Source organism: Pomacea canaliculata, linkage group LG1 (genome assembly GCF_003073045.1).
Source record: "Pomacea canaliculata isolate SZHN2017 linkage group LG1, ASM307304v1, whole genome shotgun sequence".
Lineage (NCBI taxonomy): Eukaryota > Metazoa > Mollusca > Gastropoda > Architaenioglossa > Ampullariidae > Pomacea > Pomacea canaliculata.
Window position 1 is genome coordinate 8,311,656 of NC_037590.1, and position 25,936 is coordinate 8,337,591.

At 38.7% G+C, this 25,936-nt stretch overlaps 4 protein-coding genes across 5 annotated transcripts; 3 read left to right on the plus strand and 1 right to left on the minus strand.

The window, feature by feature from the left end:
* Nucleotides 1-2,212: 2,212 nt before the first annotated feature.
* On the plus strand, nt 2,213-7,021 carry LOC112576927. Of its 2 annotated transcripts, none has more exons than XM_025259808.1 (6): nt 2,213-2,369; nt 2,483-2,579; nt 2,929-3,091; nt 4,079-4,202; nt 4,758-4,964; nt 5,807-7,021. In XM_025259808.1, exons 2-6 carry the CDS (start codon nt 2,572-2,574, stop codon nt 6,016-6,018), a joined length of 714 nt encoding a protein of 237 aa, XP_025115593.1. In that variant the 5' UTR covers nt 2,213-2,369; nt 2,483-2,571; the 3' UTR covers nt 6,019-7,021. The 2 variants fall into 2 exon arrangements, with proteins under 2 accessions (XP_025115593.1, XP_025115601.1); XM_025259816.1 differs by having other exon boundaries at nt 2,219-2,369; nt 2,480-2,579.
* A 3,978-nt stretch (nt 7,022-10,999) lies between these two features.
* Nucleotides 11,000-14,321, plus strand: LOC112562998 (protein obstructor-E-like). The gene is made up of 5 exons (XM_025236675.1): nt 11,000-11,148; nt 11,470-11,579; nt 11,961-12,135; nt 12,371-12,577; nt 13,264-14,321. Exons 2-5 carry the CDS (start codon nt 11,481-11,483, stop codon nt 13,434-13,436), a joined length of 654 nt encoding a protein of 217 aa, XP_025092460.1. The 5' UTR covers nt 11,000-11,148; nt 11,470-11,480; the 3' UTR covers nt 13,437-14,321.
* A 168-nt stretch (nt 14,322-14,489) lies between these two features.
* Nucleotides 14,490-19,427, minus strand: LOC112563008 (adenylate kinase isoenzyme 6-like). Its single transcript, XM_025236688.1, has 4 exons — nt 19,289-19,427; nt 18,492-18,643; nt 17,620-17,765; nt 14,490-16,737 (listed from the first exon to the last, which is right to left on the minus strand). Exons 1-4 carry the CDS (start codon nt 19,329-19,331, stop codon nt 16,545-16,547), a joined length of 534 nt encoding a protein of 177 aa, XP_025092473.1. The 5' UTR covers nt 19,332-19,427; the 3' UTR covers nt 14,490-16,544.
* Nucleotides 19,428-19,462: 35 nt separating this feature from the next.
* On the plus strand, nt 19,463-25,480 carry LOC112562991 (mono [ADP-ribose] polymerase PARP16-like). The gene is made up of 6 exons (XM_025236664.1): nt 19,463-19,688; nt 20,139-20,276; nt 20,726-20,929; nt 21,193-21,373; nt 22,206-22,353; nt 22,604-25,480. The coding sequence occupies exons 1-6, from the start codon at nt 19,500-19,502 to the stop codon at nt 22,752-22,754; spliced, it is 1,011 nt and encodes a 336-aa protein (XP_025092449.1). The 5' UTR covers nt 19,463-19,499; the 3' UTR covers nt 22,755-25,480.
* Nucleotides 25,481-25,936: the final 456 nt, after the last annotated feature.

The window sequence follows — 25,936 nt, forward strand, 5'->3', positions numbered from 1 at the left end:
TCTCTTCTGGCCTTATGAAAGAAAAATAGTAAAATGCCATTAATTCCAGGCACGAGTTTTGACGACTGAAGACCGTGGTATGTTTTGATTCATTTCTGGCTCCTGTCCTGACTGTTTCTTGAAATGCTTTTTCTCTTCCAGCCAGAGAACTCTTCTTTCGTCTGACAACCGTCTCCTATTTCTGTTACCAGAACAGCAACATGTGGTCAGAGGAATTTTAGTTATTGTGCAGCAAAACTATGGAACTCTCTCCCCTTCTATATCCTACCCTTTAAATCCTTTAAATGTGCGCTGAAAACATGTATCTTCTGTAAACATTACTGCTAACAACAGTCCACACAAATGGTCGTCTGTTGTCACACCCTTCCCCGCTTTTCCACTAATTGCTGCTTCCTTGCTCGTCTTCCTTTTGTAAAATCACGATACTTTGTGACTTGGCTTCTCTTTATGTTTTCTGTATTTGACTTTTATTCATTATCGGCTCTGTTGTTAATCTTTCCGTCGTTCATATGTTGTCTGCTTGTTCTTCTGTCCCTCGTATGCTGTCCATATCTCGTTCTTGTTCTTAAGCGCAAGAGCATGGTCCTTACGAGTGTGAGTATGCGCTAGATAAATTTTGTGTTGTTGTTATTGTTGTTGTTGTTAGTATTATTATTAGTGTTGTATATAAATAAATATCAGAACAGTCTCCAGACTGGGGTACAAAAGGAGACATAGCAGTCGGCTTGAATATAATTCCTAAGGATGAGTACAGTGCACACACACTTTCACATAAGGGTGATAATAATTTGTAAACAAAAGCCACTTTGCTGTGGAAACAGCCTTCAACCTGGCCTTGCACTTGCATTGATCTGGGGGAGACCCAAACCTGTTCAGTTCTTACCAAGACAGTTATTCCAATAATCTTGGCGACAGAAAAGAACTAACGCCATCTTAAGTGTCAAACCATTTTTTCGAGAGGTCGGATTCCAAACCGGGACATATCACCCACCTTCGATATTTTAAGGTTCATCTCTCCATGAAAAACATAATTTTCCTTTTTTTAAGCAATGTAGGTTTGAATATACACTAGTGACTCCACTTCTCTTCGCAATCCTTTTTGTATTGACTCTCCCATAGTCAGCTGGTGTGTTTCTTCTTCTCCTCTTTCATGAGAACTGTTCCCTCCATCATTTCTTCTACCTCTGATTGGTTGTTGTTTATTCGTCCTGGCACGCGTGCGGAAAGCAGCTTGCCAACCAATAACTGGTCAGCGACGGGAAACAAACAAAATCCACTCACTCCCTTATCCTCCCCGTGGATGTCAACTGAAGACGACAGACGCATCCGGTCTGTGGGGTGAGACTGCGTCGTCTGCATCATCTGCTGCAGGCTGTTGGCACGTCAAACAACAGAACGCGCGTCAAACGACAACACGACGTGGCCTCGGGGTCATCATCGCCCTCCTCTCTCCTCTGTTTACGTCGTGACGACAAACACCAACAAGCAGACAACAGCTACCCACTAAATAAAGCCAGCCCGACAGGCAAGGACACGGCTACTTGTCTTCACTCTCCAAAATCCAAAATGATTTCTTAATCCTTCACACAAACTCTACCTCTTCCTTTCAGCTTTCCGTATCCATTCATTGTTCTGTGAATATATTAAAAGCTTATAAACCCTTATTTTATAGAACCTTGTTAACAGCTACAGTCGTCCCTCCCCTAAAGCCCCCTCGACGACCAACATGTACAAGTGTTCAGAGGAACCAAAAAACCAAAAAATACATGATTAACAGTAAAAATTATACACCTCAAGGAATATAATCTCTAAGTTAGTCAAATTACACAAACAGAATTCAAGGCAGGTGTTTGTCACATAAAGTCAATAATAAAATGATTGTATTTGCCTGTTTTTTATTTAAAAAAAACTTGAAAACCTGTCCCATTTTCTTGTCCTGGCTCATTGTGAAGACATGAGAAGTACAGTTCTTGGGAACTACCTTGGACATAAAAGGTCATCACTGAAAAGGCAGGCGGGAGGTTGGGGTTGGGGGTTGCGAGCAGAAGCTAAAAAAGGCCATCTATAGAAACAAGCAAACTGCAAACACCAAGACAGCAGGGGAGGCATGGATGAAGACCTGACCGTGCTCCGGGTCCAGTATTTGAGGACATGACATGGCAAGAGTCGAGGTTCCAGGAGTCTTCCCGTCACACGTCATCGGGTCACCGTGTTCTGGTTTATCGTGTATAAAACTCGGATGGTCCTGCAGGTCCTGGGCCACAGGGGAAGACCATTCACGAGGAAGCAGTGGTGAGCGCAAACTTGCTTCCTGTCGTAGAGATACGGTCACCCAAACAGCGGTCCTGTCTCAAGCTCCATCTCAACAGGTAGGTTGTTCTAATAGAAAGGCAACAAAAAACAGCGTTTAAATGGTATCTTTGAGTGTCTGATGTCCACCTGTATTTAACCTGATATGTACTTTGCTCACCTGTTCAAGCAGGCTGACAACCTGTGGCTGTACGACTGCAAGACACTGGTCATCGTCTTCTACAGCAGTTGTGACGTGTGCGCTCATTGGGATCCCCCACGATGCAGAGGTAAATATAGGAGGACTAAGTGCAAGATACCGTCCTCCACAATCTTGAAGTCGACAATCATCTCTCTCTCTCTTGTGTCTTTCCTGCAAACAATTTTTATCATTGTCCTGTAATGAAAGATCCATGTGGAGCCAAAATCTATGCAAAGGTAAGTCTCTCACAATTCATAACAAACTGAGCAACTATCTCTTGGAAGAATATAACATATATCAAAGACAATAGGATTTCCGTAGCTGTGTCTTCTTTGTTGCGATACCGTTGTAGCGCAGAAAGTCCATCTCTACCTGTCTTTTTTCTTGTATTTCTGACTGTGTCATGGCAGTTATTTTAAGAATATCTCTTGCAACAGGAGCAAACTTTTAGTCGTCGTCCTCGTCTTCTGCACTGCGATGATAACAGCACTGGCTCAGGTTGAAGACAACTTTGGTGCTGACCCTGGATGCCGTGACCCTTGGACAACAGAATGGACACGAGACCAGCAGGACTGCGCCAAGGTTCATTTTTGTGTCCAGGTATATTTGATGTCAGCTTCTGTATGCGCAGCCAGGTGTTTAACATCTAGCGCTGGTTCAATTCATGATTAGCCCAGCAAACTTCCCCAGTCGACCCAGCTGGCGGAAATGGTACCTGACTCCATAGAGGGTCGAGGGAGGTAAGGCGGTGAGGGAGAGGAGATGGGCACGGCCCTCATGAGATTGCCCCGAGAAAAGATATCTCTTACACATGACCCCCTCCCCAGCTGGAAAGGTTAGGGGATGACCTTTACCTTATCCTGTTTTCTTTATCATTTTCATTAACCAGATGGAGTGACTGGCTTTTTGTTTATTCTGAGGTAACTATGATGGAACCGTTACTTCCATATTTTAAGATTAATACAAATATTATAAACTTTATAAACAATTCTTTCCTTTATATGTTGTTGACTTAGTAATAATTAAATTGCCTCGAAATGGATAGTGTGTTTGCATAGGTATAAGTCTAAACAAACGCAAGTGACATAAATAAATCACGTGACTGTCCCTGTGCACCTGACGATATCATGACTCGTGACTAACTGTCTCGAGTTATACGACGCTCATTCCGACTTACGAGGTCAGTGCATAAAGAAAAGGAAGATCATCATGGAGGTGAAAGTGGATTATCATAAGGCAATCTGAGAAGGGGAAACAGCACAGAAATTAGCAGTGACGTTCATCAAGGATGACTGTGACCCTGTGTGGTAGTGTTTGCACTGTCTGTTATTATGGTGTACTGTATCAACGTATGATCCGACTTACGTCGAAATTCGGTTTACGACGCCGCGTTAAGAACGGATCCCCGTCGTAAGTCGAGGACTACCTGTATATCAGTCTTCGAGCAGGTATTTACGACATAACTTCTGTATTTTTGTTTTCCTATAGTCATATGGTAAATGATACTGGACGATTAAGTGCAACCATGTGGTATTTACTGATTATTTATGTTGTTATTTTGGTGTTGTTTCTTTTGCGTGATTACAGGGCAAGCGATACTGGACGATACAGTGCAACGATTCGCGTATTTGGTCCAACGTGGGTCACGCATGCGTGGAGCCGATGTCACAGTGGGACGATTGCAACCAAGTCATGACGACACCAGCGATCAGTGAGCTTGGAGATTACTCACAATGTGTTGTTATTACTAGTCTTAAATGGCCCCCAGTGGGAACTAAGTGAACAAATGGCAATAGCCCGACCGTCATACTGTGTCCAGCAAACAAAATTACGGATGCAGATTCGTGAGCACAGTGACTAGCCATTAGCTCCAATAGTAAGGATGTTCAAATGTGAGGAAATGAGGGAAACAAATAAAAAAAGATGGCACCAATGCTCAGATAGTCAACAGAATAAGCTTTTATGTTGAAGGAAAAGGGAGATAACGTCCTTCGTGGTGAAAGCAAACGAGGCTTGCAACATTTACCTCCCGTTGTTTAGAGGAAAACGCTGTCGATTTTCTTGCAGGTTAAAGAAATATGGAAAGTGTCAATAAATAAATAAATAAATAAATAAATAAGAGTGAAAGAACCTCTAATTCAGTTCAGAGTGAAGAAAGTCTGAGATCCGTCAGGTGGGTAGGGGAGGGGCCTAAACCGTTTGCTAAACCTTCGAGGTCTCTGTCCGTGATGATGAAGTTGACCCTCATCCGTCATTCGCTTTGCAGATGACGAGCGATGCGTGAACCCTAGCGGCATGAACCCTGACCCCGACAACTGTGCGCAGTTCCTAGCCTGCAACAACAAGACAGTGGTGGCCACCATGAACTGCCCCGAGAACACCCTCTTCAGCACGCGAAACAACACGTGTGAACTCAGCTTCTTGGTGGCAGAGGAATGTACCAGCAGAAATATTCCCAGTCACATAGTCATCAGTGAGTATTTACACCAGAGGAAGCTCTTTCTTTAATGACTGGTCATAAAGGCCAGACGATTCATGTCGTATGCTCACTGATGTGTCATTGTTGACCCGCGACACAAAGCTCAGATCTCATCCTCACTAAATGGTCATAGCAAATAGAGAGATGTCTTCGTGTCTACCTCATGAATTCAACCTTCAACTCAGTTTTTTTTTTCCACTGATCTGTTACTACCGTTGAGACCCCGCAGATGTTGCAACAGAATTTTCTGAAGCCACCACACATCCATCCGACCATTCGACAGAGCCCATAAACTAGCATGAAACATGAACAGATTAGCATCTACCTCTCTTGTTTTGAAATCAAAGAAGATAAATAAAACAACAAACAAAACTTCAAAAATGTCCAGCTTATGTGTATTATGAGAAAGTATCAATGCAAGGTAATCCCAAATACTGACAGTGTCCGTCTACGAGTTCCACTATGGCGGGTAGTCTGCTCCTAGAAGAGTCAGTCAGGGTCTGTCCAACAGGGATTTTCTCCTGTCAGCAAACCAAGTAACCAAGAAACATCGACTTTGTTGTTTCTGTTCACATAAACAAAACATTTGTATGCATATTCACACATGTTGCAGAAATGAACCTCGCCAAGCACGGACAAATTATAAATGTTTCTATAAGCTAATACATATTTCTTTATATCAATGTACTCGAAGAAAACGAGTTTGCTTGTCAAGAGATGGCTGGGATAACTTATTTCCAAAAAGAAAGAAAGTGAGGACTATGTGAAGTAAACTAAGTAGTCAAAGTTAGTTACTAGGTTTCACGAGAGAAGACTAATGACATCTCTCTGTGCAGCCACGGCCAGCCCCATCATCGACAAGCCGTGTGAGGGAACCAGTAACGGTGACGTGGCCGACTCCACCCACTGCGGCCGCTTCTACAAGTGCAACTACGGGCGAGTGGTTGCTCGTATCAAGTGTCCCGCCAACTCCGCCTTCAACGCCGAGAAACGCAAGTGTGACTGGCGCTCCGCAGTGGACTGTGGCGACCGACCGGTACTTCAGTAAACAACAACACACCTCGGACCTCCACACCTCGTCCCCTGACGAACTTTCAACGTTTACTTCTTTACTGACGAAGACATCGTGTCGCAAGATGATGTTCATCTTATAAATGTTTTATTTGGCTGCACATTTCCCGAAAAAAATGTTGGAAATTACCAACGACATTGATCACATTTAAAGCCGTTAAAACAATTCCATTTTGTAATTTATTTTCAGTTTTGAAATTAGAACTAAATTTAAGTTGTACCCCTGCTCGGTGATGCTTTTCAATGTTTCATTTCGTATGGTTCTCATTTTGAACTCCTCCACCAACATTCCATTGTCAGCGCCACGTTGTCTTTTGCTTCAGTTGTGAGTAGACTACTTATTACAAGTGCAGTAGACCGTATCCTAAAATACCATTAATAAGAACGGAGACAGCAGACAGTTTGTCAACAAATCACGTGACACTCCAGTTTCTAGGTGTCGTGAGACTTGTCATCTTGAATTCACCTATCAAATGTTTGCAGTATTTAGTGTCTACTTGATTTGTTCTTTGTGTGTATTTAATGTTCATTACATGTTCAGTTTATCTTTTATTTTCTTTCACGTCGATGTCACTCCAGGTATTTTGATGTTGTTTTTAATGTTTGTAACAAACACGCGCCATGTTGTCACTGAATTTGGCAAAAACCTTTTCTTGGCATGTGTTCCTGGTCTTGTGATGCTGTGAGAGGCATCCAGAACAAGCCAATTCTCTCTGTAATCTTGCTCCACTTGAGCAAAGTCACATGGAAAATTTGTCTTATACTGTAGTAGTGTGTGTTCTTAAAGGTTATCCCGATATCTTCTCCATCTTGAGGATGACTCAACAGTAAGCATCACTGGAGATTCAAAGAACAATAGGGAAACCGGATAACCCATACTTGAAACATTATGCTTTTCATATTGTTTTGTGAAACCTTTGTGTCTCATGCTCCACTATTCTACTGAAACTGAAAAATTAAATGAAATTTTAAGAAACTTCTTTTGCGTATGTTCGAGCTTTTGGGTGTGTATATGCGTTCCTTGGGAGTGAGTGAAAAAAAAGTTAGACGATATATATATACACACACACAGGATTGTGTATGGCATGCGTTCGTGCATTTGTTTTCAGCTATTTCATTTCTCGTGGCTAATCATCTCCCTGCTGTGCATGCAGTCTTGACTTAATGTAAAATAATGAAAGAAAAAATTAACAAAATCAGAAATAAACAATTATTATACAACTTGCACTCATCCAAGCTGTGGAAAATGAACTGATGTCACTGTAACGTTTCGGTGATGAGTGTTTTGTGTGACCATCACATGCTACACTCCTCTGCCTTTTTCAAAAAGACTAAAAGGACCGACCACGATCAGCATATTTAATGACTAAAAATAAGAGAAGAAAAGACTAAACGCGGGTGATGATGAATAATGAATGTTCTACGCTACTTACCCTACCTAACTCTACCCAAGTACCGATCAGTCATTACCCAAACATTACCGTCACCATCAAATAAAAATGTCTTGCTTCCTTGAGGCCAGAACTTGTATGAATGTGCTCCTTACATGGCTGATGTTGGTTTTCTGTATGGAGTGTTAGAATGTTGAACCTACCTCCGTGCAGATACCTTTACGTACATCTTTTGCCAAAACGGAATGAATTTTGATCTTCAGAAATATAAATCCTCTAATAAAATAAACGGTTTTTATGTCAATGATCTATCCACGATGGCGACACAATTTATAAGGGAAGACCACTAGGCCCCCTCCACACTCACACCTCTCACTCTTGATTTGACTTTACTCCAAGGTGTGTAACACAGGGGTCCTCCAACACATCTTTAATGTGTGATAAATATTATTGAGGCATAATAACTAGAATTTTGAGGTGTGAGTGCCTACAAAGTATATATTGTGCAATGATGTAGGAAGATGCTGAGCTTTGTGAGGTCTTACTGAGGGGAGGGACTCGTAACAGCTGGTCATGTCGTCTGGCGGAATGAAACACCGATGGGAAAAAAAAATTTAAATAAAATATAAGAACTCTATTCCAGTAAATGCAATTAATAAAGAGGATGATTAGACGCAGTCCGTTAATAAATATCATAATTAAGTGAAATCAATTAAAGGGCGATTAAACACGGTTAATTAATAACAGTTTAAAGAGTCTTAGTGCATGCACCGGGTGGCGATACTGACATCAAAGACAATAAATACTAGTACAGTATTCAGTATCTTTGATAGCATCTAACAAGGTTTGATAAATAGTAGTAGTAGTGCTCAGTAGTAGTGTTGGCAGCCGGGATGAATGTTGCCATCAAAACATTTTTACAGTTGTATTGATGTTACTATTGTCATTACAATCCAACATGAGTAGATTTTAGAGTTTCTGATCCAACTGTAAGAGAAATATCCTTCCATCTACAACTGACAACCAGAGAAAACACTTGCCGAGTCTTAGCTGCAACAAAAATTACTTTTTATCCCAAAACGGTTTTATTCTGATGTCATTTACAATATAATTAACATTACAAATTAACGATTAATTTACTTTCTTCTCTGCTATCATTTGTCTTTCTTATTTTTTCGATACTTTTTTTTCTTCTTATGCAGTCTTTTTTTTTTTTCTTTTTCGTTTCAAACTAAAAACCGAAAATATGGTGACTGGGGGACAGTCGATTTGTCAGTTTACCTGAGCATGTAGGGACGTGGTTGCACGTGCATACGTGCCTGCGCCTCCATTACACACACACCTGTGGTTTTACACTTTAGCCTTTTACTCAAAATTCTTGTTTTCTTTCTCCTCCACCTTTCTCGCTTGAGCAATTAGTCGTCACTCGTACGTCGCACTTCCTCTCCCCGTCTCTAACATGTTTGACCCTGCTCAGGTCACCCGGGTTCCCAGGGGGTCAGACGGGGTCAGAGCTGCGCGTACACCTTGAATGACCCCCACAGGTTTTGCAAAACAGGAGATCGTGACAAAATCACAGGTTACTGAACCGACTGATGTGCGTTGCTCGCTCCAGACAGACACCGGAAGAAGAAGAAAAAGTCCGGCGTAGTTTTTTCCATCATGGCGTATTTTTGAACTGGATCCCGCGTCATCAGTCGCCATCTTGGCCGCCAAGCTCCCAATGGCGTTTGTTGAACACGTTATTGTCTGTACTCACACTTATTATTTTATTTATAACAAGTTCTTAGTTAAGCCCCAAAGACATTGGAAAAGACAAGGTGTAGTAGGAGCGGCAACTACATTTTAATACAGTAAGCTTCTCTCAGCATCAGGTTCTTCTTGTCTCTTTGCTGCAGTCTATCACGTGACAGGGAATCTACCAAGACGACATTTCTGGTCTCATTTCTACAAGTCCTGTTAGCCGCGACGGATTTTTTTCTGAAAACCGCCAGCCTTGAATGCCCCTCTTTCCAAAAGCTATTTTTTTATTATTATTATAAGAAAGACGCAATAAAAATCACATTATTCAGAAGTCATGATCCCCTTAAAAGAAATTAAGAAAGTGATTTAACATTAAAGGTGGAGGGGGTGAAAATTCATCTGGTCGTGTCTCATCCCCTTTGTTTCTCGTCACCAGGGAAGGAAAGAGGGTTTCTCGCAATTACCAAGCTTAGTTTTATTCCTGTTCCAAGCTTATTTAACTACAGCAAACATGGCTGAGACAATGTTATGTGTATGCAAGGACAAATGCTTACAATGAGACCCCAATTGTTCTCTACATATACGACAACACATATCTCGAGTGGTGCTTGCTGTTTAATGTAGGGAGCAGTTGCTATTCTCTGCACATCCAGCCAAGGATGCCTGGAGAGAGAAGTTCCGTCAGATTAAGGGATTCGTGCGACGCCCATGTGTGACAGCATGACCGGGGATAATACCTGTCAGCCACAACAAGAAATATTGACCAACATTGTTAGTTTTTTTTTTTTTTTTTTAAAAAAAAAAAACTAAAGCCAGGGGATGATAGAGCCCACCATACGAACAAAAATCAAGAGTACAGTTGGTTTTAGTAAACCAACTCAACCACAGACACTTTTAGTTGATAACATTTTTTATTCATTCAGTTTTTTAAACTGATACATGCAAATGTATTTTCAAATTGTTTCCAGTCCGGATAGTGAAATCCATCCAGATGTGAGAGATTAGTTTTGAAACAAGTACAAATGTGCTGATGCCTTTGGTTTCTTGGCAAGGAGGCGATGACAGAAAGAAGTCAAATATCTGACAAAAGTCACAAGGCTAACTAGTTACCCAGTCTGTAGTATCTCCCACAACCTTAGAAAAAGACAAAACAGGAGGGTGGGGGATACTATGAAAAGTTGATAAATAGTATGATTCGGAAGCTTTGCAAAGACATGTTTGTAGCAAAGAAGTATATGATGAAGCTTCATTATTGAAGTATCGGAATGCAGACCACAAAGCAATGGACCACATTCATCAAAAGTCAACCTGCATAAGAGATGTTTCCATGAAATCCTACATATACCCGAATAAAGTTTCAGAGCATTCCATCCTATGCTATCAACGCAAGAAAACTATGATTCATCTTCTTTGTTCTGGTTGCGCTGTTTTTTAAAGACTTTCTTCAGTCAATCAGGGGGCAGGTGCTAGTTCTCTCATTCATTTTGTGATCTCAGTCCTGACTGAACATGAACAAAGTGAGCTTCCCAGCTAAGCAACTAATCCCCTAACTGGAGATGGACAACAAATGACAAGAATACACTGCAGCAGGAAGCAGCTAACACGACAGCCCCACAGCAAAAACACCCAAGTGCGACGACATGTCGTTTTGCACCGGATGTCAAGAAGCAGAGAAGAGAAGCCGAGAACAAATTTGTTCCTGATTTTACCGGGCGCCGTCAAATGCATCGCCGATATTGCCTCATCCTCCTCATCCCCCCCGTGACAGGCCGGGCAAGCACGCCTGCCTGTTTTAGGAACGGTCAACAAACGCCAGACGACAAACAAGCAAACTAGGGGCCAGCTGGTATATAAGGCCAGCAGGACGGACATCGGTCGTCTCCTGACCATCACTTGACTGTCTTCCCAACTCTAGTCGACGCCTGTGGCGAGAGCAGGAACAGCTTCTCCGACATCTGTTAACCGGCCGTTAGGCAAGTAGTCTGAGCTTAGCATCTTGAGCTGCAATAACCTTCCTGAAGCTGATTTACTGTATGACATTAATATGTAGCATTATGGAGAGCAGAGTAGTGTGATACCTGACTGTTAACCGACTTTTATACAGGTAGTGGGATGTCACTGTAGCAAAATGCTTGGAAGAGGTTTCTCTTTAAAATCTTTCTGGCCAGGTCCGTCTGTGTCCTAAAAGTTAACAATTTCGGGGCAACGTACGGGATGTCTCTCATATTCACGAACGTTTACATTCTGGCCATTCTTACCAAGTTCATGACTGTTCAGTATTGCTGTGTGTTCAGAAAATTCCAGAATGCTGGCTCTAGCTCTCATCTTTGCTGCGGCAATCAGCGTCCAGGCTGCCGACTACTACGACTCCGAACTGTGCGGCAACATCCAGCCAGGACTGTGGGTAAGTAAAGCCACGTGACTTATTGAAGTTGTAAACAAATCCCTGCTTCAACTAATACCAAAATATACAGTTTGAATACTAAAAATCCCTTTCAATGAGAAATATTGTATAATATACTTATTACAATGTGAAGAGTTCTCGTACAGATAAAAAAACTTATCTGACCTGGACTTGGCTAACTTCAAAACATTCAGACATTTGAGATGAGTCAACCAGGGTTTTTTTAAAGTTTCTTGTGTAATTTAAGCTGTTACCGATGAAAGAAGGAAAATATTGGATGAAGAATGAATAAAAGAAAGGCTCCCTAGTTACGAATCATTTCCTGTACTTTTTTCACCCCTAATCCGTCTCTCCAAAGTCTGGTGTGCTTTTCTCTTGCAGGTGCGTGACCCACAAAACTGTATGATCGCTCATCAGTGTGGCTTCGATGGGGAGATCACACAGTCAGTTCGGTGCAACGCCAGTCAAGTGTGGTCCAAACTTGCTTCCTCCTGCGTCTGGGAATGGGACCCTGACAGGGATGATTGTAACGGCTCACCCCAGGTTCCCATGCCTAGTGAGTTGACAAAAATGACAAATTATCGTTTGTGGCATTCTTTCCTAGCACCGAGAGTGTAAAACCTTGGTGCACCGACACTCTGCTTGTACAAGGGACAGGACACACCTATACAGGTGGTTCTCGCAGCACCATAATGACATCACAGGGGGTCAGGTATCTGTGAAGTCACGTGTTCGCTAGACTACTATTGTGTGTCTAAAAACTCTAAACCGTATAATTTGTTCGTTTCCAGACGATCCTCGCTGCGTGAAGAAGACTGGCAACAACCCTGACCCTGATGACTGCTCACGCTTCGTGTCCTGCGCCAACGGCACCCTGATCGCCATCCAGCGCTGTGGGGACGGTACCCTGTACTGGCCCAAGAACAACACCTGTGAGTTCGCACAGGCGGTCGTGCAGGACTGTGGCAACCGCAAGGTCCCAGACACCATCGTCATCCGTGAGTCACTGCCTCGTTTTCTTTCTTTATTACAAAAAAAAAAAAAAAAGCCTGAATGAAGTTTTCTCCACTTTTCTGTCAAATATCAGGATGACTTTTTGCCATATTATGGGATTTAACTATCAAGTCGATAGCATGCTGCTACGTTTGTCACCTACACGTTTTGATTAAACTTAATGAATTGAGCAGACAAGAACTAGATTGACAGTCACTGACACGAAAAAAATATATTTGTATGTATATCAATGAATCAGCTACGATTCTTAAAATTACTTTTAGCATACGTAATGCCGTTATTCGTTTTTCCTTGCTATTATTTAGGTTAAGGTTGAGGGGGAAGATGTCAGTAACATTTTTGTCTGAAATCCAACTTTTTTGACAAAAGGCTCTCTAATCAGTTTCCAAGTTGTCTCGAGCTCTAATAAAGATGTGTCAGTTTGCATGCCACCAAATATTTCGTACTTAGCATGCGCGTTTCTTTTGTTTCACATCCCGAAAATCAAAACGAGATGAAAATTTCTCCTGATTCTCCATCAACCATTTAAACCGGAGTTTCCATAACGCTAATGAACTGGAAGCCACTGCATGTCTCTGATGGTCATGTAGACAGAAGTGTATTAGATGAAAACTGTACCTACAGTGTATATGTGTCATCTGCCTCATCCTTGCCTGACACTGGCTTGCAGCACAAGACGACCCTCTGTGTCGTGACGACGGCCAGGTGCCAGACCCCGAGAGCTGCCGGCACTTCATCCTGTGCCAACATGGCCGCCGCACCCAGCGCCTCCAGTGTCCGCACGGCACCTCCTTCTCCGGCCAGTCCCGCAAATGCGAATGGAGCTCCGAAGTGAAATGCTAGAGGAAACCAATCTCCAAACTTCGCCAAAACAAAATCACGCCAGGATCGTATCTCAGCCTCTGAAAACATATCGCGCATCACTGCAACAGTCACAGAGTGCTTCTTTCAACACCGCAAGAACATCTGATGGGACAGTAGGGTGGAACGAGGGGATTTGTGTGCAAAAACGAACTGAATCGCCATTTTGTTGCTCTATTCATGTTTTTTCTAAGCTGAAGCAATTTACTGGGGTAGGGGTATAACATTTTCTGGCCATAAAATAAAACCCAAGTCTTGTGTTCATCTCGAGGAACATCTATGTTCCAGGGTCGCTGTGCATTTTCTGTCACCGTAAATGTATACACCTGCACTCAATGTTATCACAAGTCATCTTTTTTTAAGTATTATAACCATGTATCTGAAAGTATTATTGTCTCAAATGCTCAAATTACCTGGTCAACGTTTTAAGTCTGTAACTGGCCAAATGAAAAAGCTGTTGACAACAGCAATTTCTCTCCCATGTCCAGACAATAACAAAAATTTGGCCATCATGTTACTACTGCGTTGTCCAGTCGCCCAAAAGGCTATATTCAAATCATAATTTTTCATTATTTCATGAGAACTGCATGCGGACATTCTAATGTTATAAAATTCAGATTTCAAGTCTTGTAAAGAGAATGAATGCTCCAGCAATGAATAAGCATGTGGGACGCATGACACTTTCCATGCGACATTTTTTAACGATCAGTTTAACAGCTAAATAGCTGACGATATACAAGATCTGTGTCAAGACGGGCGCACCCATCATGGTTTTTGTTCTGCTTTAAGTTTTTTTTTTTATACTCTATGGCTGATTTGTGAAAACTGTTGCATTTCATAGAAGCAATAAAATGTCTTAAGATTTCACTGTCTTCTGCCAAGTTTCTTTAGTTGTCCATCAAACTTCTTCAACAAAGATCTTAATGACATATTTTCACCATCTGTCTAAAAGTACAGGTACGTTTGATGAAAGAATGCATAAACTTATGTACACTTCATACATAGTCATTCAAGATAATAGATGCAGCACTGAAACCTGTATAAAATAATGTATTATATTTTTCAATCAGATATAAAATCACAATCTGGCACACACCAATGGAAATTAAAATTGACATACAGGGTCATTCCTGCCACATTCTGCGACTACTGAACTGAAAAGAGCAGCACACCTACTCCACTTATTGGAAGTATTCCCAGAAGCATCTTTAGTGACATGATGCCAGACTAGAATTATGTCTGATGAGATCCATCCCATCAGCTGCTGCTTCTGTCCAACCCTATCTCCAATAATCAGCCAGGTTAGGGCCTGAACTGATTGTCCTAACTGTACTTTAATAAACCATTTGGCCACATTGCTTGGACATCTTTGAAAGAAAAAAAACTTTTTTAAAGAATTGAAAACACCATTACAATAAAGACCCAAAACAGTTCCTTTTGGGTGCTCTGTAGCTAAAACTGTAAAGATCATTTCTTGACATTTGGTTGTTGGAGAGTAAGGTGTTAAGACACCACAATTTTCTTGAGGCCAGCTTTTTGTGAGTGTAATGCCCTCTCCCTCTATGCCTTACTTTCCCCATGCCCTCTATGGTCAGGTACCCACTGCCAACAGTTGAGCTCGCTGGGGAAAGATAACTGCACAACAAGAGAAAAAATGGTGTGCCTTCTGATTTGAGTGCTATAAATAGCTTTCTGCTAGAATGCTTTTTACAGACGTTCATGTTAATTCATATGGCTTCTTTTTGTCACAACTACTGCATATAATGTTTCTTAAATGATTGTGTTTGACTTGAACCCATTCACAAAAAAAGTTTTACCAAAACTTTGCCTTACAATTTTTCTTAGAAAATAAATTTATGAAAAGAAAGCCATACATAGATATTCATCTTCCTTGTACATGTCTAAATCCATGTGTAACTCTGTTAACAGTGATTCAGATCTTAGAGTAGATTTTTAAAAAGTAAAATACAGCAGCAAACCTCAAGCTCAGTGAATGAAAATACTAAACACAACAGAACTGTTTTCTTTTGAGCAGAAATGCTGCAACATTTTCAAAAATTAAAAAACTAAACCTTTTATAGGTTTAGCCTTACCCATTGTCTTGATATTCCAAATTTCTAATAAGTACAGTTTACCTGAATGTTATTTTTTGTAACAAAATATTACAAATTCCTGTTAATAGGTTCCTCATACGCTGATAAAATTATTTACAGAAGACACTGTTGTCTCTGACTTTCTTTTCTTTAATATTCATTTATGTCTATTTTCTACCCTCACTCCATTTATCCCTTACCCATTCTCCTGTCTTCACACTTTTTTTAAAATGTGATACTTGTTCTGAACGGGATTAATACTAGATAGTTGACTAAATTTCACTTTCAATCAGAGCAAATGTACACTTGCATTGCCCATTACTACAACTGTCATATACTGAGCAATATGAACAGTAGAAATTGTACAACAAATAAAAAAATGGATGATCCTAAATGAAACTTGACTGCATTATTTCTGTATTCTTTCCAAACCAAAATGTGTTGTGATTGATATTTACATTTATTTTCCAACCTTCTTCCACAATGCTATACAACTGCTTATGTACACAGGTCATAGCTTATATACACTCAACACATATAAGGTGTGTGATCTTCAGAATTACTGGCATATATTACATATATACATTTAACTTAGTGGAAACTTTCTTATCATAGCTATGATGAGTTAATGTTTCATGAGGTTATCAGTGACATTTTGAGTATCAGTCTATGTTATAAACATTAGCTTTGACACCCAGTCCTTACAGGTCCTAACTAGGGCAATTTCTATATTACTTTTTCAAATATCAAATATCTTAATACACATTAATAATCAGGGCTTTGGGTTCTAAAAGTCTCTGCACTTTTGACGTAAATCTAAATCATCATCATAACAGCAATAATACAATCCCTAATGCAGTGCTAGTATAGTTTACAATAGTACAATTATAGGGGGGGTGGGTGCACGTGGACATGTTTCCTTTTCTGTGCTTTGTGGTGTTTTTTCTGAAGGAAAAGAAAAAGCAATTGATTCTGTCATTATTTCCACAAGGCACACCTAGGTTACTGGGGTTGGCTGCCACATGGCTATCCATGCTAACACCTTTTCCAAGTTGTCTTCCAGCTGCTCAGATGTGTTAGACTGGAGCTCATGAACAATTTCTGGACGATATGACTCCTTAGCTTCATCAAGAACTGTTTGAAAAATTTCACATTCTATGTTGGACTCCAACTTTTTTCCTGTATACCCTCTGATGGATATGGTGTTGTCACATATAAATTAAAGAAACAGAAAAAGAAACATTAGCACTCATCCATAAAGAGCTATGACAAAATTTAATCTGAATAATACAACAGATCATTGTGAGGCCTTTTCGGGGCTATATTGCGACTACTGCTTAAAAAGAAGAATTTTTTTTATTGGCCAAATGACACTACACTTGGAATATGACTTGATGATGGAAGAGACAAAACAAAAGAAAGACTAATCAGGCTGTTCCTACACATACATACACACTACCCTTCTTTCTCGTTTGATCTCTCTTCCATACACCCTTTCTATCACACACACAGACACTGCCTCACAGACTGCAAAAAGAAACATTAAACTAGTATTATTCTGACACAAGCTGACACGTTTAAAGACCTTCTCAATGACTATCAAATCTTAAGAACTTGGTATTCTGTACAATTATGGTAAAACAGCATCAGCCTGACCAGATGAGACCAAAACCAGTAATACAAAGAACAAAGGGAAGGTATATAAGCTGCTGGCATTATGATCCTACCTACCTAACAACAATATTGATAATCTCAGCCAGCACGTTAACAATATTCTCAAGGTTCACATTTTAATCTTTAATAACTGCTTCATGTTGATTATTGAAGATCAAGCCTTCCCTATCAGTAGAGGTCACACTGTGTTGACAATGCTAGCATGCACATGTTAGCCCTTGTCTAATGGAACATTGTCTAGTTCTCAACACAATTTTCATTTTATAAAATTGAACTGAGCTGCAAACAAGATTTATTGTTTTTGGAAAAGATTATCCAGTAGATAACCCTGCTTTGCACACTGTAAATAATGCTATTATTAAATTTAAACAAGACATCTAAAAACCTGTGTAGCATACCTCTGCTGGAGCCTTTCATATAATACAGAGTTGTCTGTGCGCAGAACAAACACAATGTCAAACCATCGTTCAGGGAAAAATTCACAGCCATGATAATCTACAATGTTTCCTCCTTTAGACATTTCTTCTTCTAGTTCATCCACAACCTGTCAAAAAATATACTTTAGTGAGTGAATGCAAATAGCAGGTGGGATTATGAGCCTCAGTCACACTCACCTTTTGACACCACCATCTTGCAAGTAAACTATCAATTTTTCCACTGAAGAGTTACTTATGTTGAACATGAAAAAGTGCAGTACCAGGCAAAATATAAAACATACTAATGATTATGCTTTAAAAACACACTATGTTTTAATAACTAAATAGCTTTTAAAAAAATCTAATGTAAAGAGCAAAATACATTTCTGAAGAACTAGCTTCAAAAGCCTTTTTATTTTAGATAGATTTGATTTTAATCAAGCAAATCCAGATGTAATCATTCAACTCTATTACGCAGTGTATTTGTGATATTAATAAACATGCAACTGAAGCAACTTTAAATAAATAATTAAAGTGCTGCAGTTAATTACACTAAGTACTGACAGTTATCTTTCAAATTCCTATATAGCTCAATGATATTACTACTTCTTTAGATTTTAAACCTTATCGCTTCATAAAAATATTGGTGATATTAGAATTAACTGGATTAAAGTTGATGAAAACTCTTATGCTTGAGTTAGTTCTAATAGCAGTTCTAAAAATGAAAGTAGAGATTGCACCTTCCTTAAAATTTTGTATTTTGAAACATAACAATCTGACAATTATATAATAATCCTGATAGCACTGTATTTTCTCAGTCATAATCAAGAGGTCTATAATAATAATAAACTCACTCTATCATCGTCTAGAATCGGACACTGAAGTTCATCATCATAACCATCAAAAAGCTCCTGTTCTGTTGCCAACTGGCTGACATCAATGTAATTTAAACCTGTACGCTGTGCTAATTCGGAGGCAAGAGTTGTTTTACCTGTTCCAGGTGTACCTTCAAGAAGAAAGAAAATGAAATTACAGCTTAATACGTTTATGAATGGTTTGCGCTTTGTTTTGCTTGTGCTCACAGTACGGATCGTATCATCTTGTTTTGTGTGGGCTCATAATTGTGAGCCAGAGATATTGAATGAACTTTTAGCCAATGGCCAGTATTAGCATCGTATGAAGCTCTCGGGTATTTTATAGTTTCGCTACAAACGCATGTGTAATCGTAAGTCAACAATTATATGTAAATATTTTGCAACAGATAATAACATGACTATATAATGACAGGTTAAATAGTAAAAGGTAAGTTGCCAGCCAATGTCTGAGTATGTAATTAATAATTGATGGTGAAAGAACCAAACATGAACTCTAGGTCTAGAAGACAATCTGTAATTTTTTTTTTCTTTCACTGCTTAAATCGGACATTAAAAATCAGTCATGATGTAGCGCAATGAGCATTCTTCGGAATGGATACCTGCGCATTACAAATCGACATCATCATGATGTACACATGAAACACATCATTACAGACATTATCAAGGATTTCGTATCCAATGCAAGCCAGAGGACACTGAACCAATAACATATTTCCCCACTCAAAGTGTGTGAACGATAAACAGACAATACAGACAAATTACCGAAAGCAGCTAACCTGTGATAAGTATGTTTGGCCCACGTGGCCCTGTCGATGCCATTTTCAGGGAATGCTGCTGGTCAAGGGACTTCACTCACAATGCGATGTACTCGGAGTTATCCGTCCTACACACCACCGACTACCGAGCACATCATGAAATGGCCACGTAGAATGAGTAGTTATATATCACAAGAGCTTATTGCTCATACTACAAGAAACATATTTAAAGATGATGGATGTATCCAGAGAAGAACTAAAGCAAATAATTCTTGGGAGAATTAGGCAGGATCCATTAGCTGCTGATTTGCGCTGGAGTTTCTTTTTATCAGCACTTCAAAGTTACCGCTGCGATTCTGTTTTGCGCCCCTTTCCACCTCGATATATTGATGATGACGGAGAAAAACGAACAGATACTTTGGTCTGTTTTAGCGTGCTTTAGTGTTTAGACTTTTATTGTTACTTCTACTATTCAGTGTATTTTTCACGGCAAATCGACGTTTACACGATTGCATATAAAACTATAGACAAATTATTATTGGCTTTCTTTCCTTTATTAAAAGTATCTAGTTTTTTTCGGTCACCAAGCTTTCATTTCATGCCAGCCTTTTTGACGAATAACGCAACAGTCTCCTAGTCCTTTCTGCTTCCATAAAGTTTATTTTCCCCTCCCAAGTGGGATGTCGGTTGCGTTGATGCTGCGTTTAAAACAGGAAATAGAATACGTAGGTCAACAATAAAATTGACGTGTACATCCTGCAAGTTTTAATTTGACACCGTTATCACGTATTTGAGTTCACAAAATATTAACACATAAAAGTGAATTATGTATTTCTCAAACATCGCTTTTTATGAACTTTTTTCTTTGCAGAAGGCTGTAGCAGATGAGATTCCAGGAATTTTTCAGCTGTCTGCAGAAATCAATTACATCTCTGATGAAGCCCTTGAACTGCTTGCCTGGGCACTGGATAATTCATTATTCCAGATTTTGACGCTAAATAAGTCAGAGGTATTCTGAAAGTCAATGAATTGTTTTGTTGGGGGGTTTTGTGGTTAAAATTAGATGTCATTTACTGATTACATCATGATCTATATCTTTAAAAAATTTTAACTGAAAAATTCTTCAGCGTGCAGTGTATTGTTAGCCTTTATGCTTAAGTTTCTGGTTGAGGAAATATTGAAGGCTTTGGCAGTAGGAGGAGAGTGGTGACAAGATGATGTAGCATTACACACCAGTTGCACACACACTACTTCAAGCAACATTATTTGGAATCAAGGGCACATACAGATGTGACAAGTATGTGTATTATATATATTTATAATTATTCATTGTTATAATCATAGTAGTGAATTATTGTGTAACATTAGCTGTGTGAGAGATGCGGAGGCAGCTTATACGAGTTCACTGTATTTACTTTGGTCTTTATTTGAATCAGTATATCTGTTTCTCTTTCACAGTTTAGAAATATCCAGATGAAAACTGGCCATGTCACATCAGTGCCAGAACCCAGTTTTGTGTTTGAGGTGCTGCATGGGCAGACACCAGAACAGAAGTTTGAATCACTGCTGAATGGTCGAAAACTTATGTATGCTTATCATGGTAGCCGCATTGAAAACTTTCACTCAATCCTTCACAGTGGTCTTGCCAACCATATGAACAAAGTAAGCATGAGTTTAGTAAGCAATGCTCTTCTTCTAGTTGAATGCCAAATCTCAGGACAGCATATTTGTAGATAATTCCCCCTGCTGTTTTATTTCAGTTTTGAAGCTTTCCTTGGGGTTTTATTTTAAGTGTTTTGGGTTGTTTTTTTTTTAAAGCTATTATAAACGTATCTGGGCCAGTGTGAATTCATCAGCTTTGTAGTAATTCTTCCTTCTTTAAATTTCCTGAAATCTGAACCAACTCAATATTGTCATTTCTTCAGGTATCCCTGTTTGGTAAAGGCATCTATCTGTCTAGTGAGCTAGCAGTGTCTTTGATGTACAGCCCTGGGGGGCAGGGCTGGTCAGAGAGTCAGCTGGGACCCAATCTGGGATGTGTCGCTGTTTGCCAGCTCATTGATGATCCTAGTGTCAAATGCACTGTGAAGGAAGATGACATGACAGGTAGATATCACCACATATAGGATATTAGCTTTGGTAACTTTTTTTCTGATAAGTGCTTCAAAGTGTCTGAAGTTTAAATATGTTGTTTAAATAAAATTTCCTCTTTAGATAAAAACGTATTTCCTTCTGCACCTTTTCCAAAGAAGAATAAAATAATACTAGGACAGTCAAGTTCTGCTAAGCATATTCATATTTTGCAATTATTTGAGTAAATCTCAATTGCATCAATTTATTCACATCGAAAGAGCGAACAGTTGGCACTTTACTGTTTACTAAATGCTAAGCACCAGGTGCTGTAAAAGTATATAAAAATAAGTTTTTTAAAAAATGTACCTGTGATTAATACGTCTATACATTTTTGTTTCCATTAGTGGTAGTCATATATTTAATTATGTGTTTAAATGGCACAGGTGTTTAGTTGGCTTAGTTTTTTGTAAGAGCATAAAACAGGGGTAGGCAAAGTACGGCCCACAGACTTCTTTGGATTGGTCTGTCTGCCAAAATATGAAGTTGAACAGCTTCATTTTACACAATAAATTCAGTAAGTGAACAGAATTGCTTACTCATTTATTGTCCATTCCATTATCACTAGGCTTGTTGTGTAAGTCTCTGGCATTTTACCGGCCCACCGCATAGCCTAGAATTTTGAGACCAGCCCTCCAAAAGGAAACTGTCCACAACTGGAATAAAGAAACAATCACATTGTTCCAGTATTTTTTCAAAGTTTTTAAAATATTAAAGTTACAGTAGTTGTTTGTGGTATTTATCACCTTTTGCTTGCTTTCCTTTCTTTCTCACTCTTATTGTAAAATAATTTCTTTCTATAAAATAGAGCCATCAACTTCAAAGAATCGAGCTCGAGCATCAGAAAGCCAGGCTGGCGATGTACCAGAAAGATATTATGTGGTGGAGAACAATGAAATGGTTAGGATAAAGTACTTGCTGGTATACTGTGAGCCAACCACGACACATCGAGAAAGGTTTGATTTTATGTATTCTCGTAATTAGGCATTTTCTTTTTTTAAAAATGGTCATTTTAAGTATTTTCTTAATTCATATGTGCAGTGGGTTTTTTTTAAAAATCTAATAGTAAGGGTTCTTATATCTAATACTGTTGTATCCTCACAGTTAACAGCTGTTAGCATTACAAAGATGGTTGGCTGATGGTTTAATAAATTTTTAAAATTTGTACAGAAATCAAAGAAACACTTCTGTATGTTATCTTTGCAGATCCTTGCATGCAGTTCCTTGGTATCGGAGGAACAGGTTTGCAGTGTTGATGACCTTGTATTTATGTGTTCTTCTTGTTATAGGATTATGGAGCTCAAGGACTTTCTCTGTTTTTCTCAGAAAATTCCTTTACTCTGTAGGGTTTTCATGACAATTTAGGCTGTCTCACACACACAATCATTAGTTATCATACAAGTTGGCTTTGCACTCACATGCACAAAGACACACAAATACCTGTCATTATATTTCAAAATACAACCTTCGTTTTTGTTAAAGTTTGAGCAGCAGTGATGCTAGGTTTAGGAAGTATGTCCTATTCAGGTAATCTCAAATTTGTTTTTTAAAAAAAAATACAAAAGGAATTATTGCAGCATTTTCTTTGGTCATCTGAACATTTAGAAGCAGCATTAAAAACACAAGAAAAAATGAATATTGCATTGTGTCATTATCATTTTGTTTTGAAATGGTTGTCTCTACTTGCCGCCATATCTAAAAAGAAGGAAACAATACAGAAAGAGCCATATGCACAGGAATTAATCATTCAGGTTTCTTTGTACCCTGATGCATTCTTTTTGATAAATGAGAGTTCTATCCTGCTTCCTGGCAAGTTGAGGGGATGGGCTGTCCTTGATTTTATTTATATTTTTTGGTCTTGCTTCAATTTGGATAAAAGTGTTGGACCTTCATGTTTACATGTGCTTCTGCTGCGTTTTTGTTTTCCTCTTCTGGTTTGCAACAGGACTGTGTATAATGTATATAATGTTATTTTTAAGCGCAAACTGTTTGGATCTATTGGCTTGATGCCACTCCGCCTACTTCACTTGCTTCAGCAGCGACCTTAAGCTGCAGTGAATAAACTGAAGTGATGGTCACCCTCTTGCAGTTTCATATGTTAACATTTCTTCCAATTCTGAAGATTACTCAATATCTTCCCAGTATTCTCCTAATTTCACTAATCTTTTTCTCTGGAGTCGTTACCGTTAAATTTATAGTCATCGCCCTTTACTGCCAGAAAGCAGCGATTCCTCATATTGGTCTTCGTTCTACATTTTTTTTTGTTTTTTTGTTCTAAATCTTTGTTACTATTTTGTGATCTTGTTCAGCCCAGAATCCGCCTTTGGCTGAGTTATTGCGCTTTATAAATTCCCACTTGTCATTAAATTTTTGTTATGAAAATATAAGGTTATGTAAATTTTCATTAAATTCTAATAAATAAGTTTATAGTGGTAGCTAAATTCATGTTTTCATTGTACTAGTTATTTTTAGCTTCTGGCATTCTTGTCTTAACAATGTTTTGTAACGATTTTACACATCAGTTTACAATCTTTTCATATACTTTGAAAAGTTTAATTCTGAAAATATACTTTGAAAAGTTTAATTTTGAGAATATACTTTGAAAAGTTTAATTCTTAAAATGATATTAAAAGAATGTCAGGTTATTTATTTTTATATTTCCTTTTCTGGGTGGAATTATGTACAAGGATACAGCAACACATTATGGCTACATTTGTGGTTGAGTTGATGATTCTTATTTTGAGAGTATTTGCATGTAGGTATCCATGTGTGAGAGAGATTGTTTCATTATTTCATTTTTTTTTAAAGTTGTTGCCATTTTTTACAGCATAGATTTGGAGTGGTACATTAATTTAAGCCTTGAAATTTTTTTATTTTTACTGTTACTGCTACAGTTGACATTTTAAATGTCCATATAATTTTTTTTAAAAAGAGAATTTATGCATAAAAAATGAGAGCAATTTCAGAGATACAGAAGCAGTGATAACTTCCAAAGGTTTTACGAGTTGCAATGGTGAATTGGGATTTGTCAGAAAGTCAGATTTTATCCTTAGTTCCTTTTATTTAACAATACAACAGTGATGTCATCTCAAAATAACTGACATTCTTGCTGTCTTTTGGCGGATAATTTTGTGATCATATTTTCTATATAAAGCAAATGGTGGGATCCCACCAAACGTTTTGATGTTTGCTCACGATGGCACCAGACATTTCAAAACCATTGTGTTAATATGATTTCTTTATTCCACAATTCAATCTTTTCTTAAATTTTAAAGCCTCAATTATACTGTGATCATGAATACTTTAAATGATTTATGTATGACATACTAAACACTTCAGTTTGGCCAGTCCAAGTGCTTGATGCAGGATGAAAAACTGTTCCACAGAAATAGGCTCATGGTAAAATTATGAAAATGTGCATATCTGTACAGGTCTATCCATAGCCAAACATAGCAGATGTGTGTGTGCACTAGCTTTCACGTATCTGTACATGCAGCAGCCACTGAGCACCAATTTGCTTAAATCACAAGTACATGCTTTTGCACATATATTTTTTTATGCTAAAGCATAAATTTCCAGTCTTATGCCAAAAAGTTCCTTTTTGATTAAAATGGGTACTTTGCTGGTAATTATGCAATTAAAATTACTAAAGCTACTTGATGGTAATTTCTTAGTGCTGAAAAGGTAGCACTGACTGTAAATTATCCAAGCACTTTGAACATCCAGCTACCAGGATACTACTGGGGGACAGTTCTGGAAATTTCCATAGTAAAGTCTATACTTCTTGCCATCCATATAATTAGTGGCAGATTTGTCTTAATTTTACAAAATCATTAGACTCATTTCCAAATGTTAATCACCGAGTACAATTTTAAATATTTTTTTACATCAGTTTTGGAAGTGAACTCTTTTCTTTTTATTATCTGTGTTCATCTGTGATGTATCCATTTTTGTTTGAATACACAACCTATGTAATGATAGTCCAGAATTCTGGTGTATAATTAAGTCTCCTTTTATTTGATTTAAATTTGAGAACGATTAGATAGTGCTGCGTGTCACAATTTCATACACTACAATGTCATTTGAGACTGTTTAGCTTTATTTGTTTTCTGCTTTTGACACTGTCTACTTCAAGGAGTGCTGCACTTTAACAAGTCAGACTGTAGTGGGTTGCACTTTTTTTTTCCTAAGGACTAAGTAAATATCAGTGCATAATATCATTTCCAAATAATTCCTACATTGACTGGTACTAGCTGACGAGCCATTATTTTGGTATTCCAAAACTGATCATTGTAGAGAAACAACTGGAGAGAAGTAGAATGTCTTGAGGGGTGGTGAGCTGGACTTGCTTAGAACGTTTAATATTTGCAAGCCAGTTTTTCTTCTAACTTGGTATCAACACCCACTGCCAAGCATACCCTGAAGAATGGTCTTAAGAGTGTCATGCCAGTTTACATAGTTGAACTAGATGCTTGCCTGCTTCACTGTTGCGAGAAGAGGTTCTTGGTGGCCTACCAGTGTAGTGACTGTACATTTATT